This window comes from Pinus tabuliformis, chromosome 1_2 (assembly GCF_031772625.1).
Source record: "Pinus tabuliformis cultivar Carrire ecotype Pingquan chromosome 1_2, CPIR1, whole genome shotgun sequence".
NCBI lineage: Eukaryota > Viridiplantae > Streptophyta > Pinopsida > Pinales > Pinaceae > Pinus > Pinus tabuliformis.
In genome coordinates, this window is record NC_142298.1 from 1,286,342,129 (window position 1) to 1,286,358,998 (window position 16,870).

The following is a 16,870-nucleotide window of genomic DNA, read 5'->3' on the forward strand; positions in this document are numbered from 1 at the left end:
TGAAACTAAAATACTTCCTACATTTTAAAGTATACATTGTAAATTAATCTGAACATTAAATCTCTTATATAAAAAAACACTTTAAGTTTTAATAAGGGAAAAAATAAATTTACGCTAATTAATAAATTATATAATAATTTAACTATAAAAATATTCTAAAATATTAAAATTACCTTTTCAACATTAAAAATTTAAATAATAATAACAACTTAATAATAAAGTTAATTCAATAAATTTATTACATTTTACAAAACAATAATAAACATACACACGATCACATCTCATTTATCTCATTATTTTTCCAACCTATATACTTACATCGTATCTATTCATAATTCTTTGAATGTAAACAAAAGAGAGCATGCAAGGAACCCATCTTATGGAAATGCGTTGTCTCAAGGTTTTTCCAAACTATATACTTGTGTTTATTCATAATTCTTTACAATTTTATAGTGTTTAGATTACTTTAATAATAATCATTAAAATTATATTATATAATTTAATTTTAGTTATAAATTTTATTATTAAAATTATATATAAATAAATTGAAATTCTGAAAAATCATTATATAAAATTTCATATTTAAATCCGGTTGTTATAAATTACATACTTGTATCTATTCATAATTCTTTACGGTTTAGATTACTTTAATAATAATAATTAAAATTATATTATTATTAAAATCATATATAAATAAATTCAAATTCGGAAAAGCAATAGATAAAGTTTCATATTTAAATCTGGTTGTTATAAATGTGGTGGTTTTTTCGACAAGTTATTTATGAAGACCAACTAATCCATCACGCTATTTATGGTTTGTCAAATAAATTTAAGTGATTTGTCAAATAAATTTAAATCAAAACAATTGAAATGAGTTTTGGGAGCCGCAACTACCGATGAGAGTTGTTCAAGACTGAGAAAACCCTCCCTGACTCCTTTCTGCCAATTGCAATGCTGGAAAGCTTTGTTGTCCGGAAAACCTATGGAAATCGCTAAGTGAAAAGTCGGTAGAGAAAAAGGGTATCCGCTGGAAAGTCAAAGCCCCTGATTTCCGTCTTTAAATTTGTGTGGTATAAAGGGGTGGTTTAAGGATAATTATCAATATTGAAATATTTAGTGCAGTTCCCAGAACTCTTTCAAATCTGACATAAAGCTTAGGTTTTTTGTTAGAGGAAGTGCTTTTCATGTTTTAAAGAGGAAACCTTCAATCTTGAAAGGGAGGTCTCACCTCACATAAAAAGGGAAAACCTCACCCTGAAAAGGGAGGTCTTAACCTCTGATGGTTTAAGGATGACCACCAACTCTGGAACGCTTAATGCTATTGCTGGAACTCTTTCAAAATTGGCAAGAAACTGAAATTTTTTGCTAGAGGAAGTGTCCCCAATTCTTTGAATAGGCATCACCAACTGAAGACATGCTTAGAGGTATCTTTGTCTATGGCTACAACTTTGTATTTGGTATGGCGGGTTGTGGCTCAGGCTCACTTGATGTGATTTTGAAGTTTTACACCCAATCTAAAACTTGCAGAAATCAAATCCATAAAGATGCAAATCTTTCCTCAAATTTTACACTTAAAAAAATATTTGTATCTTAAAAAATTTGATCCTCTCAATAATAAATAAATCTAAAGTTAAAATAAATCTATACTAATAATCATTTAGAAAAAATTTAAGAATAAAAAAATATTAAATAATAATCGAATAGAATATTTTAAAAAATAATGAATAAAATATATTTGATCCCTATTATCTATGACCCCACTGCTTAGAGAGTTTAAAGTGTTGCATTAAAGAATCTGCAGCCTCTCCGCTGTGGTTGTTTAATAAAAAATACAAAAATGTTATTCCGGATCCCAATTTTCAAAATGTGTTAAGAAGATGACTACTACCAGCTACATGGGCTGTATAGGCCGAGACATGCTATAGCCTCCGCTATATGCAAACAATTCACTGTCACTTTCCTTTCCTCGCACATTTCCACTGGAATCGCTCGCTCCCGTATCTTGAGTATAATAAGGAAGTGGAGACCGTCCAGCCTTAACAAAATCATACTCATATCTCCGTGGTGGCATGGAGTCTGCAGAGAAACCTGGTCCCATTTCCAAAATCGATTCCAGCTCCTTCACTACTTCCCTCATCGACGGTCGCTCGGAACCTGATTCCTCAACGCAGCTCAACGCCAAGCCCAAGAACCGCTCAAACCCTGTGAGGGTATCAATCTCAGCAGATTTTCTTAACAACGGATCCATTACCTCCTCCTGCAAACCACTTATTCCCCCGCTCTCCAAGGCTGCTTTGACCATTCTGACTACGAATTTCCCGCCCTGAATGGGGGGCCTTGCTGTAATGAGCTCCAGCAACACAATACCGAAACTATAGACGTCGCTCTTCTCGCTGAGCTGCAGCGTTGTGAAGTACTCTGGATCCAGGTATCCCTGCACAAACATATACACTCTCAATATTTTCCAGCATAGATAGATCTGTAAATTACACTAGTATAAAATCAGTATAAAATGTTTACCATTGTCCCTTTGACTTGAGTTGAGACATAGCCTTTGCCTCCTGCCTCAGCTCCTCCATCAATAATGAGTTTGGAAAGACCAAAATCTGCTACCTTGGCAGTCAGATTCGCGTCCAACAATATGTTAGCCGTTTTGATGTCTCTGTGTACTATGGGTGGATCTGCAAGCTCGTGCAGATATGTCAATCCCCGAGCAGACCCCAGTGCTATACTAACTCTTCTTTCCCAGTCAAGCCGAATACCCTTTTTACCTGTTTTTCATTCTTGGTCAGATCCAATGGAATAATGATAGTTTGAAGTAATGTATATGGTGACCATAGCAGAAATTTTGTGATATTTCAGAATAGAAGTTTCTGTGAGTTAAATTATGATGACTTTTTTCTTTCAGATCTATCCCATAACTAGTTTTAGCGCCGATGTTTCAGCACTAAAACTACTTATGTGATGAATTTGGAAGAAGAATACCATCTTGTGATATTCTTACCATAGAGATTTTCTGCAAGTGTTCCATTTGTGATGTACTCGTAAACAAGCATTTGTTCTTCTTGCTCAAAGCAAAAACCAATAAGTCCCACCAGGTTCTTATGGTGAACTCGAGACAGAAGTTCGACCTCGGTTTTGAATTCGGCTCCACCTTGCATTGACCCTTGTTTAGCCCTTTTGATGGCCACCATTTCACCTCCATCTAGCATTCCTCTGTACACCTGCAAGTTCCAGTGAAGAGGATAAGTGCTCTCTCCAGAATTGTTTGAAGTTCAACTGTGCTCTGTTAGTACTGATCAAATTCACTTCAGGACTTCAATTTTGCATTAGCCCTCACAATGCCTTAGTCCAAGGTGAATGGGCCTTGCCATGCCTTGTGCAGTGAAGTATTTCCTAACGTCTTAATCTATTTTGTTAGCTAAATGGAATAGTTTGTATACCTTCCCATATCCTCCAATCCCGATTGCATTATCCTCTGAGAAATTATTTGTAATCTTCTTTATTTCAGCGAAGGAAAACCATCTGGCACCTTTTAGTTTAGGAGCACCTCCACCATCTCGATTACTCGCTTCCCATGATACTGTAAAAGTTCACAGATGGACAGGATCAGAATTCATTTGAATGATATCTTGAATCTTCTACAAATGGTACATAAATGCATTTCACAATTATCAGCTTATATAGACTATACTGTACCGAATGGTCTGTGCATTTCAATGGCTTTATCAGCTCTTTTCTTTTGCTTCCAAGCATAAAAACCTATTCCTACAATCCCAAGAGTCAATACAGCTATTGTGATGGCTATGCCGGCGATGGCACCCTTGCTCAGACCCGATTTTGGATTTTCTACAAACAACCACACAAACAGGTTACTCTGATCCTTGCTATCTTGTCATATTAATTGGTTATAAACAAAGGCCAAGAGTATGCAATGTAGTTGCCGTGTTCTTACGTGGAGTGTATGTATCTGCTATATAAATATAGGGCCTGAAGCCGTGAGGAGCCTCATAGACATGATTACTGAGGTTGGAACTCGTGTTCACAAACTGTGAGTATTCAGAGATCGTCGGATTGTCTTGGGGGAACAGTCGAACAGAACAATGGAGTTCATAGCTGCTCGCAAAATGGAGGGAGAACAGATACACGTCCACAGACAGATTGAACCCAAGAGTTTCCACCAGCCCGTCGAATGTCGTCTTATTGTTTAAATCTGAAAATGTGGGAGCTCTGAACATTAGTCTTCCCTGATAAGGCCGTTGGCATTTGCAGGTCCGAGGATTGACCTGGAATCCCGCTGAGCATTTCCTGTCTCCACACCCTTCTAGACTCGTTTGGTAGCTGGTAAGATTGTAAATTTGACAGAACCTGGTAGAACCTGAAGCTTGGGATTGACAAAAAGGATTTCCCTGAAGCCTGCCATTTCAAATTCAGACCACCACAATTCAATGACACGATCAAGTTATTCAAAACCAATATCAAGAGTTGGGAAATGGTAATTAAGATAAGCAATAACAATTATGAGAAACAGCGCCCAAATTTACGGTTGACGGGCCAATTCATTGGCCATCTGCTCCCCAAATTGAGAAGCTGACCTTAGGGTAATTAGAGAGATGACAAAGTGGGTTCGGTAAAGCCAAAAGGTACTCACAATATAGTAATGTTGGAATTGCCAATCTGAGGGGCATCGCTAATGCTGTTATTCTGAAGGTCTATCACTTGCAGGTTTGGACTTACGCTGCCATTGAGAACCACAGTTCCGTTCAGATCATTATTTCTGAGATTCAGAGTCTGAAAAGATGGCAGATTAAAAATATTGGAGGGAATCTGTCCAGCCAGACTGCAATTCTCCAGAATTCTGTGAAGCAGCACAACAACATAAATCTGTCATTATTCTAACAATTCTTCTTTCGGTCTTCAAAGCTTTTGTAATAATTTGAAAATTTGAGAAACTTACATTGTTGTCAAGCCTTGGATGGTCATAAGCCACTGGGGAAATTCGGAGGAATTGAAGGAATTGTTGCTCAAGTCCCTGAACACTAAATCTGTTATACAGAGTTCGAGATAATCCCAGTTTTCGAATAGTAACACAAAGTATTTATCATCTACTTACATATATTGGAGATTAGTTAGCCCGGATAAGTCTGGAATCGATTCCTCCAGTTTATTATTTGAAAGATTTCTGAAAACAACATCAGTGCACTGCATTGAGTCTCATCCCATAACCATATATCGATAGCATAGACTAAAAGTATTGTTTTGATTCTTTTCATCAAATATGAATCAACTATCAATAGAACAGAATAGAATATTTATCCTTTGCAAAGTAACCACTAGCATAGACATTCATCTCGTTTTATATTTTCCTATTTACCTGCTTCCATAGTTATGCGATGAGAACTTGGCTTCTCTATTACCTTCTTTTTTGAACAAAAGACTCATGATTAATTGGGTAATCTTCTTCTTCATTTCTTTTTAACTTAATCCATTTCATTTTAATAGTTATCAATATATTCCTAGCCATATATATATATATTTATCCAAAATTGACATATTGCTTCTCCTTCGAATAATGAAATAGTCTCTGCTCACATCATGGTGTAGGCGGTTTGTATTTTGGCTCCTGGTTTCTCTCATAAGATTTTGTTCTCAACTCTTTCAGCCTTTTTTCCAAGATTCTTTGAAAAGACTCCAGCCAAACTGAGCAACCATACAAAACTATTGTTTGTACCAATGTTCTAAAAAGTAGCTTCTTCAATTTCCAACTCCACAGCTGAATTTTTCTACATTTATTTTGAATAGAATAAAGAGCCTTCATAGCTCCTATTACACTTTTCTCCACGTAAATTCCAGTTACCACCAAAATCAAATTTAAACCCAAGTACTTGTAAAAAGGAACCACATCCAATTTGTCACCTTTAAAGGTGATGGTAATATCCCTACCTCACTACCTTTTTACCATTTCCTCTATTTTGTTTACATTAACATTCATTTCAAAGTAATTGTATCTGAATACTATCTCTGGGCCTTGCTCATTACATAATATCATTTACAATTTCACATAACAATAATAAAACATAGTTTGTAGCCATGTGTACACCTCTTCCACCATCCTTCATGATCCAATCTTCTCATATATATTGATTTTGGCATTCTCGTTTCCAATTTTCTAATTTAGGGATACATCAATTCTACAATAACCTTTTCATATAAATGGATAATTGTTCCTCTCCACTTGACTGGAATTCCAACTTTCACCATTCTTTCCCAAGTTTAATTTGAGCATCTGTATCCTGTGTTACCAAATCCACAATGTCTCGATGCTGATCCATTTTGGATATGGATCCACCTAGATCCACCACATAAATGGATCCTTGAAACTCGGAAACACATCCCATGCTACTGAAATGGATCCTGTGACATCTAGTCCTCACACATCTGATTGCAAGTAAATAACATTAGGGCTTTTGGTTTATTTTTATATTTTTAAGGGTATTTTGATTTTCCACCTGTTTGAAACCCTAAAAATATTTATTTTATTTAAATTTTTAGTTAAATTACTTATTAGTAATCTGTAGGGTGTATAGTTGTATAAGTTAATTACCTAAAGGCTGTATAGCACATAATAATGCTAGCAAGAAAGTTGTGACATATTACAATTTTAATTTTCAATATTTGATAATGCTAACAGGAAAGCTTTGAGACAATACATAGATAACAATATATAGTGTACAAAAGATGGTTGTGTAATTAATAATTTAACTAGATCAATCCCATCCAACTTTAGTGAAGATTCCTCTTTGAATAGTCTGACACTATAGCATGTTTTTAAACAATGTATAATATTCATTCACTATTGTAAGTTTGTAACTAGATGGGAAGTTTTAGATTTTAAGGCAAATTTCAAGGAGGATGATAGGTTGATCATGATGCAGAGTTGAAATATTCAAATGATGAGCATGTAGATCATTTTTGGAGATGTAGTTATACCTACTTTCTATCATCATTATATCAATAGAATGATCACTGATGAGACAGTCAATTTTGTATTCACAGTTATCCTTTTTGTATAAAGCATGATGCACCATTTCAGTTTTAGATTTATAAATTATCTAATGATTTCAGTTCTAATGTTGAGATTCATGAATTGTTTTTATTTTTAACTTTGAATATGCTATATATATATATCATTTTTTGTATGTGGTGTTTTCTCACTGTATCCAAATCCTAGCTTTTCAAAAATCTGGTGGATCCATATCCTTTTCTTTGGCAAAATCTACAGAGAAAATACAACTACTATCACCTTTCCCTTTGCCAACAACATCTGTAAGAGTTACCAAATGGTCAATCATTGGCTGCTCATGTCAAAAACTGGATTTAGAAGAGGCCTGATATTTTTAATGCCCATTTACCTAATTTTCTCTATAAATGGTGCTCAATAGCTTGTAAAAAGGCTACTAAATATGATGATTATGTAATTTTTCATATTGTTTATATCATTCACTGTCTTTGTGCATAGGTAACACTTTATGAGACCAGTGCCCTTTCACTCTTTACGAGACCAGTGCTGTATGGCTTGATTGAATATATCGTAGAAAAGTGCATGCAAGGGCGGGCCTCCCAATTTGACCATAGAAACTGTTAAACCATAAGGATCATGGGCCTTGGTTAGATGTCTAATGCCCGCCTCTATATCTTCTATATCTTCTTGAGAAAGCAATATTGGAATCAATTAACTCCTCTGACCCTTTCCTAATAAAGACCCTTTTTTCCACACAATTGTTTCCCTTCATTTATCAAATGTGTTTTCTAATGTAGACTGGATTTTTTTGAGTTGATTTGCATTCTGAATTGCACCATCCATTACTAGGTGTACCAACCATTATTACGAGGTTTCATACTGGCCTCTCTCTTTCCATTTTGAAAGTATATCTCCTTTCCCTGTATAAAAATCTTGCTAAAATTCCACTCCTTTCCTGGAAAAAGATAGGCCATATAACATTCTTAATTGCCTCTTTTACCCATTTGGTAATGGCACCTAATTTTTGGTAGTTCAGTCTTTGTACAGTTTTTTCAATTCCTATACTCCATTAACAGTAAAGAAAACAGGGATTTGAAAGGATTCTTGAAATTTAATCCCAATCCTGAAATTTCTCCATCTGATATATGATCTACCTTGACCTATTAAAAAGTCCACTACTCTCGTCTGTTTGAGAGGAAATCAATACCTTTAATTTTTTGTTACAACTGCGGCTTGAATTGGACAATAAACAATTCTAATAAGTGTAACTCCATTAGGGAGAATAAGAGCTCATATTTATTTCTCTCAACTACCAGGATTTTTTTGCATAATTATACTCTAAATTTTAAAATATAAAATTGATGTATTATTTATATTCACATATTTAAACACCAATTATAAATAAATTATCATAAATTCAGGTTAACAGCTAACCTTTTACTCAAGGATAAGGATCAAATATCAATGTTTATCACACTAGCATGAGATCAAATTCCTCAGAAGTGTAATGGGGATAGGTATAGAAACCTTGGAAGAGTACCATCGAGGACCATTTAGTTAGTGCACTGGGGATGGTGCACCTCTAGGGTGTTTAATAGTTTATAGCTCTGGACAGATCACGGATTTCATCATTGCCGCAGGCGTAAGATGAAGGACCAGGCTTGGGTTTTCAAACACTGGCAATTGTTCTCTGATATGGGATTTGTTTCAGAAATAGTTTTTTGAATAATACATTTCGTTCAATGCACTTGGCAGGTAGACTGGTTTCCTGACATTGAAGTTCGCACCTTCTCTTTTCAATTCCTCTGAACTCTTTCTTCTGATCCTTATGATCAATTTATACTAATATATTTTCACACAACACAAATCCCAGGCTCATTTCGTTGATAAAAGGACTATTTCAAGTTGGTCATAAGTCTTCTTTTTTTAAGCTATATAAATATTTTGCCATAGGAGCCTTAAGCAACCCCTGGTTTTGATTAAAGTATCTGCATATAGAGGGGGCCTACACGAATATGGTCAAGATGTACCAGCGAGTCATTTGGAGCACTAACCTTTGTCTTTTGAATCAATTTTCAGTGTAAGCAGACGCTATAAGTATATCAGTCATGTTCTGGCAACGAGGTATCTAACTATTATTCTAATTAAGGGTTTTCTTATCTGTTTTGATGAGAGTTTCAGAGCTGTGCTACAAAGCTTTGTACTCTGTTTGTCAATAGTTATATCGGAAAGGCAGTGGATTTAACATGAAAATGTTGGATAAGGAACCACAGGTCAGCGTTTATTCAAGACTGAAGACGTTGATTCTAGAATCCAGAGCGCAGACAGAAGAAGTTGCTTACAGTTCATAGAGTGTTTTTAGGGAGCTGATGTTGGACGGAATTGGACCAGTCAAAGAGTTTCTGTCAAGCCTCCTGTATCCGAACATACCAAATAAGTTAGTCAAACTTTGTTTTACATTTGAATCGTTTTACTCGGTCTTTAAAGCAATACATAACCTAAAAAGCAATGCATCAGTACACTGTATGGTGGAAAATTTGATACTCACAAGGCCTGCAAGGTTTGTATAAATCCCAGAGTAGGGGGGATCTCCCCATAGAAGTTATTGCCATAAAGCAGTCTGCATATCGAAAAATATATTCGAAGAGTTATTGATCTCTAGCCTTTGTTTACCATCCAAAATTAAGAATATGGATCTGTTTCACTTACATGTGAAGTAGTTTCATACTCGAGTTGAAAAGTTTGGATGGAATGGAACCTGTAAGGTGGTTCTCGTTGAAATGGCTTGAATAAAGAGAAGCAATAAGAAATTCATCAGCGATTTATTCATTCATGAAAACCCAAATAAACCATAAGCATTCCACTTTCTTACAAGTGCTGTGCAGCAATGAGATTGTCTAATCCAGGCTGGCTTGCGTTTGAAACCGGAAGAGTTCCAGTTAGCTCATTTTCCGCAAGATCTAGCCAGTTGATCTTCACTAAATTACCCAATGATGCAGGAATTGAACCGCTAAGATTATTGGAATTCAAAGCCCTGACAGAGCAAAACATATTTAGAATTTACAATTATAAAATCCAGAACATTAAGAATTATTATGATACAATGATGTTCTTACAAAAATTCAAGATTAACGAGGTAGCCCAATTCATCTGGGATGCTTCCACTGAAATTACACCCTAGTAAAACCCTGAATCCACCACAAAATTGATATTCAATTGCAGTCCGACTTAAGAGCTATCAATTTTACACAGAATTTAAATCTAATTCGTGCCAGTGCTTCAGACTTGATGATCAGCTGGGGTTAAAACTTAGTACTCACAAGTTTTTCAAGTTAGTCAGGTTTCCCAATGTGCGTGGAAGCGTTTCTGTCAACTGCGGGTTGTATGACAAATCCCTGCGGTGCCCAACCCAACGAATATATTTATGGATTAACTAATCAATAAAATAGCTTTTTTTCAGAGGAAAGAAATCAGCCACCCTCTCAGCGAGGGCTAGAGTGAGGTTGCTGTACCATGCCAGTTGACAAGCATAAGCATATTCTATAAAAAAAAACTGTTACAAAAATATTTATCAAGACATTACTTATTGGTGGAGACTTGAACCTAGGTAAAGAACCTGGGGTGAGGAAGATAAAAGTCATTCCACCCAACTAGCAGACATAACAACAATTCACAATCAATAAATTCGTCTATAACAAACATGGTCAATCTTCATTCATATATCTAGTCTCTAAGACATTAATGAACTTACAGTGTTTGTAGTTCAGTAAGATTACCAACATCGGCTGGAAGATATCCCTTAAGACCTTTGGCTGGTAGTTTCCTGTACAAGGATCATTGATAACAGAACATAAGATTAAGACCAACCAGAGGTGGAGATGGCTCCTTAATCAAAATGACATGCTTGAGCATTCAGCAAGGTACCATATTATTAATAGAAAATCAATCGATACAGTTGTAAGGGGAGTTGCAACTATGCACAGGTATGGTGGTATGTAACTCAAAACCAACTAGCTCTAAATATGGGTCCCTAATTAAAATAGCATAGCAGACAGGGCGTTGGCCAAGGTACCCACGTCATTTATAGGAATTCAAAATATAGGATTATTATGCAACAAAATTTCAAATATTTCAAGATGGATTGAAATTACAGTCATCACATGTATGACAATCACAAGCCAGGGAGGCGATACTGACAGTGAATTTATTTGGCCAGACTTTGTGCAGGTGATTCCATCCCATTGAGACTGGCAAGGATCAGAACCACGCCAAGTTCTTGGGACTGTGTTTCCCCATACTAATTTCAGGGCATTGAGGCTGGTAACTGCAACAGGAAACCGAAATAAACATAAGACAGTGTGGAGCTTTGATCAAAGGCTCTGACATTAGAGACACAATTTTCAATTGTGCAGACAATAGAAATAGTGAAAACTGAATATAAGAGAGACTCCATGGATCGCTAATTCAGATGGGCTCGCAAGCTTACAGTCGTTGGCGTTTGTGAGGCCCGTAACTCCAGAGAATATGCAAAGAAAAAATACAGAAAGAACAAAACAAAAGCCTGGAGTCCCCATGATTCCTTTTCCTGAAACAAAAATCAAGGGCCGTTGAGATAAATGGCTAGCAAAATTAAGAGAACTGGTTATAAATTTTTCAGTTGTCCACAGAACGCCCTTCAAAGAATAACGTTTTTTTGAATCCTTCTTCTTGATGCCATGGTTATAAGTTCGCGACGATTTTGTCAATGGTGTACTCCGTGGAGACACGGTCTCCACTGAAATAATATAATGTTCATTAATTAAATATATGGAAACTTTCAAGAATAGAGCAAATAAAAATTCATGGTTCGTCATGTAGGCCAGTCCGGTGAATATAACAGTTTATGCAACATAAGAGAGAAGGGCCGTGGCAAAAGTAAGGAGGCTGCTATACATATTTGAATTGTTCACACAACACCCTTCAATGAAAATGGTTTTTTTGAATTATTGGTCTTGATGAGATGATTCTCTGTTTTATATTCACGATGAATTTGTCAACGTTGTACTCGGTCGCAGCTGACATGCTCATTACATATTCAAAAAAGTAGCACAAGTAATAATTTGAAAAAAAAACATGGTCTCCATGAAATTTCTCGAGGATGTATTTCCATTTAAAACATTCTTTACGTTGTAATATTTTATTATTTTTTAAACATATGATTAAGTCAGCTGAGGATAACATTTTTCAATATCACTACTGGTATTATTGCTGGAAGGAGATGGTTGCGTGTAGCCCGTTTCCTTCAGGCTCTCTAAGATACTGCGCGTGTGGTTATTCAATGTGAAACAGTGAATGCTTAAAAGCTATTTAGAATAATGGATTTTTCTGTGATGGGTTTGGATTTGCTTCGAACATAAGTTTTGAGTTTTGGTTTTTTTTGTGTAACTCGTTTTTTTGGTTTTTTTAACTCGGGTCTTTCGCTTCACGCTGCTATGTGATTATCAATGTGAAATAGTGAATAATTACTAGTTTGTTTATATATATATATATTTTTAAATTTGTTTCATAATAATATAATAATAGATGTTTGTGTTTGAAAGCTAGTTGTAAAGAAAATATTTTTAAAAAGTTTTGGATTTTTATGCCATTGGTCCATAAGATTTTTAAAGTGTTGAATTTATTATGTATTCATAAATATAATTTAAAATATGTATATATTGTTTGAGTGAGTTTAATAGTGAAAAGCATGTGTTTTCTTCTCAGAGGTTACAAGTTCAAAAACTAGAGGGGGTAGAGTATGTATGCCTTTGTAGACTTAGTAGGCCTAATGGTTAATAACATGTGTTTCCTCCTAAGAGGTCACAAGTTCAAAAACCGGAGGGGGTAGAGTATGTATGCCTTTGTAGACTTAGCAGTAAAATAGCTGCGCGGAGGTAGGTCTCTCGTCCCACAAACAGGGGGGTCTCATACACCATCGTTGCGCGGAGGTGGGTCGTTGTCCCACAAACAGGGGGGTCTCATACACCAATTTGGTGTTTGGCGGAGGTGGGTTCCTTGTCCCACAAACAAGGGGTGTTGGAAAATATAACTCCTACTTGTCTCAATTGTGATTCTTACAAAGTAAAGGAGTCTGTCCCTAATAGTTAGAATCTATTTAGAATCTATTTCCTAGATTGGTGTGTGGTTGAGATAATTTTTCAACCAACAGATTATGTGTGCATGTATATATGTAATTGCATTTGATTAATGAAAAATTCACATCATCAGAATTTATCATGGTATGGAGCCCTGAGTGTCACGCCCCTACACCTTTGGTAGTCTTCCAACCGCTTATAGCGAGGTGCGGCACCATCGAATGCTTTCTTTTCACCAATACTAACATTCATGGACTACTTAGTTTGTGTTTCGCAACCAAGTAAAATTATGTTTCATTCTTTATACTAATGAACACCCATACTCATTCATTATCCACAACAATTATAAAAGAGAACAACAATTGCACAGTATAAAGGGAGGGGCAACTCCCTGAACAATGAGTCTGCCCAACAATATATATTAATCAATCTTTCTTCATAATACAATCATCACAAGTAATGCTTGGCAAACTCCAAGCCAATACTTAGCTTCTTTTACAACATAGGCAAATCAGCTTTTTACAATAACCATGGGCACGCCTTGCACATAGAGTGGGTGCTCACCCGAGTCACCAAGACACTCTAGTCAATCCCGACACAAATCTGCAATAAAGACAACCCTGGGCACACCTTGTCCAACCCACAAATGGCTGTAAGAATCACCAAGAATGCACCCTTGAATAATGCGCATGAGCTATGCACATCTCCTCTTCAAAATTGCGCACTTCTTCTTCACTCCTTGAGCTATGCGAGTTGCCTTCGACTTTCCTCTCCAAATGAACCTCAACACATGCTAATATATATGCGTTTTATGTGTGGGTGGTGGCACTCCAGCCGACCCCCAAAATACCATTAACACACCCCTGTATGTGCCCAAGCAAGTGTCGGCTTGCCCACATGCTTCTCCATGCACATCGGGTATAAAAGCTCCATCGTTCCATCGCATTCTTCAAGTGTCGTAAAACTTGCCATCGTTTCGTCGCATAAGGTTTGCCCGAACGCCGCATCTCCATGCAGCACGCGCCCGTCGTGCAGCCCGCGCCTGCCCGTGTGCCCGCGTGCCCATCGTGCAGCCCGACTCGCCGGTCGCCCGCACCCGCCCCCGTCGTGCACGCCAGCTCGCCCGGCACCCGCGCCCGTCGTCCGCTCCTTCGCCCGTCGTCCGCGCCTTCGCCCGTCGCTCGCACTTTCGTTCACCGCACACCCGTCGACTTGTCCGGTGCCCAATCGCGCCCGCGCTCGGGTAGAACTCGAGGTCCTTACATCCTCCTCCACCTGAGATCATTGTTGTCCTCGACAACATACCATCCCGGTAGCCATCCACCAAGATCATCATCATCCATGATGTTGACTACCTCACATAAGGCAAACATCCCTGCAACATATGTAGAGCTCCATCTCCATCATGTCTCCAACTTAGTGACCAACTGCCACCAAGCTCACCATACCAAGGTATATGCTTCATCGGTATGTCCTCTATCAGATATCATCTCGATCCATGATTATCGACCCCTCTGCCACAATCTCCACTGCAACATCTCGTGTCGACCTCATCATGTGTCTCCATGTGAACTTCTGTCATGATACTCCAACAAAATGCTAACACACCTTTGCACACTTCGCGAGCCCATGTCTGAACTAGTTGGGTAGCTAATCCAACCGTCACGCTCAACCCATGAGAGTGAACATCCTCATGCCATCATCAGTTGTTCCTCAAAACATCCTGCCACATTCTTGACTCATCAAGAATCTATCTCCATAATCCATGCTCAGGTCCATGGAAACTCCATCCATCTGTAACATGTCATGATGCTTGATGCCAAGCCATCCCTGCACCATCAGTCATTCCTGCTCAACATGTTTAGGGACTCACTGCCATGAGCAGCTAACAATGAGCCCCATCTTCTCATCCATCTAAGAAGATGTAGAGGGAGTAGAGCATGAAGGCTCTCCCTCACTAATCAACTCGATCCATCTATCAGGATCCTCAATCTCCATCCTTTGTAGATAAGCAACCCGGTCTTCCTTTTGGACATCCGGCCTCACATATACCTCATCATCATCATCATCATCCTCAACCAACTCTAGCATTCTTGACAAATCCAAGATGCTATCTGAAAGTGATCTAATGACCAATGACTGCACGGTAAGCTTTGCCTCAACAGTAGACAATCGCTACTCATGTCTCCCATTTTCTTCTCATCCTCCATTTGCATCACTCCCAATTTACAATCAGGCCTTGTCACACCAATGGTTGGCACACCAATGGGTACATCTTCCCTTCCATCATAAATGTAGAGCTTCTTCAAATGTGGATCAATCATAGCATCAAATTGTTTCATGAATTCAATCCCCAATACAGCTTCATAGTCATCAATCCGCACTATGGTGAAGTCAACCTTCCTTGTCCATTCACCAAGTGTAGTGTCCACCCTCTCAGCTATACCAAAAATCTCAATAGAAGGAGAATTCACTGTCTTCATTTGTGCCTTTGCTGGTACAAATTTCAGCTCAATCCTTCTCGCAGTATCTTCACCCATGAAGTTGTGAGAAGCCCCACTATCCACCATAGTGAGTACATTAGCACCTCCAACATTCATTCGAACATACTCCAATCTGTTCCTCTCAGGATCTCTCCTAGAGACCACCTCCGTAGTAGCAGAAGCACCAAGTATCTGCATCATCCCCACAGAAGCACCTTCATTCTTCGCATCAGATTGTGCAATAGCAGCGAACTTTGGTTTAAAAGGACAATTCTTCACCGTGTGTGGTCCAGCACATATCCAACACTTCAAGGCTTTCTTCGTCTTCAAACTATCATCCGATTTCGAAGCATCATCCTTCTTATCTTTCGGTTTATCGGACTTCTTCTTCCTATCATCAGAAGTCTCATCATAATGCTCCTCCAACCTGTCAACAACAACAAAAGCTTCCTCAAGTGTCCTAATCTTCTACCTCTTCACTTCATTGCGTGCCCAAGGCTTCAACCCAATGATGAAGTTGAACACCTTGTCCCTCTCCGCCATGTCAGGAAGTTCCAGAGCTGCACTTGCAAACTCTCGCTGATATGCTTGTAGGCTCCCGGTCTACTTTATGTACTTAATCTTTGTCCTTGCTTCCCATGTTTCATCCTGAGGACTGAAATAGGTCTGCAAAGCTTTCTTCATGTCATCCCACGAAGTAATGTCATCATCACTGCCATTGGCAATCTGATCCAACCTCCTTCGCCACCACATCTTAGCATCCTTTGTTAAGAACTGAGCAGCTACCTTGACCTTTGTCTCATCATCAGATAGACCCAACCGTTCCAAGTATTGCTCCATGTCCCATAGAAAGTTGCCAAGAGTTTTTGCATTCCTTGTGCCATCATAAGATTCCGGTTCCTTGACCTTCACATGAGGCATTCCTCCACCTGAGTTATGCCTCACGGCCTTCTTCAGCACCGCGATCTCATCCTTGGCTTCGTCAAGAGTTTTCTTCAAGTTCACGATCTCTGCAAGACTCTGATCTCTTACTTCTTCAACCTCCTTGACCCTTACTTCAAGTTGTGTACACATAAGATCAGTGTACTCATATTGTGTCCGGAGTTCATCGTGTTGTGTTCGGAGTTCATCGAGCTCTTCCTTTATCTTCGAATTGGCCTCTTGTTCCTTAGCGAGCAAGTCCATCTTCTTATCCCAAGAGGTCTCCATATCCTCCATCTTTTCCAACACCTTTTCAATGAACCCAATAGTAG

General features: G+C 37.9%; 1 protein-coding gene across 1 annotated transcript; it reads right to left on the reverse strand.

Annotated features, from left to right (window-relative positions):
* Window positions 1-1,741: 1,741 nt before the first annotated feature.
* On the reverse strand, window positions 1,742-12,001 carry LOC149210930 (leucine-rich repeat receptor protein kinase HPCA1-like). Its single transcript, XM_089396829.1, has 18 exons — window positions 11,508-12,001; window positions 11,219-11,345; window positions 10,773-10,844; window positions 10,342-10,416; window positions 10,138-10,209; window positions 9,894-10,055; window positions 9,731-9,805; window positions 9,570-9,641; window positions 9,364-9,435; window positions 5,114-5,182; window positions 4,958-5,032; window positions 4,652-4,858; window positions 3,956-4,416; window positions 3,700-3,849; window positions 3,444-3,583; window positions 3,005-3,224; window positions 2,521-2,771; window positions 1,742-2,434 (listed from the first exon to the last, which is right to left on the reverse strand). The coding sequence occupies exons 1-18, from the start codon at window positions 11,872-11,874 to the stop codon at window positions 1,892-1,894; spliced, it is 3,210 nt and encodes a 1,069-aa protein (XP_089252955.1). The 5' UTR covers window positions 11,875-12,001; the 3' UTR covers window positions 1,742-1,891.
* Window positions 12,002-16,870: the final 4,869 nt, after the last annotated feature.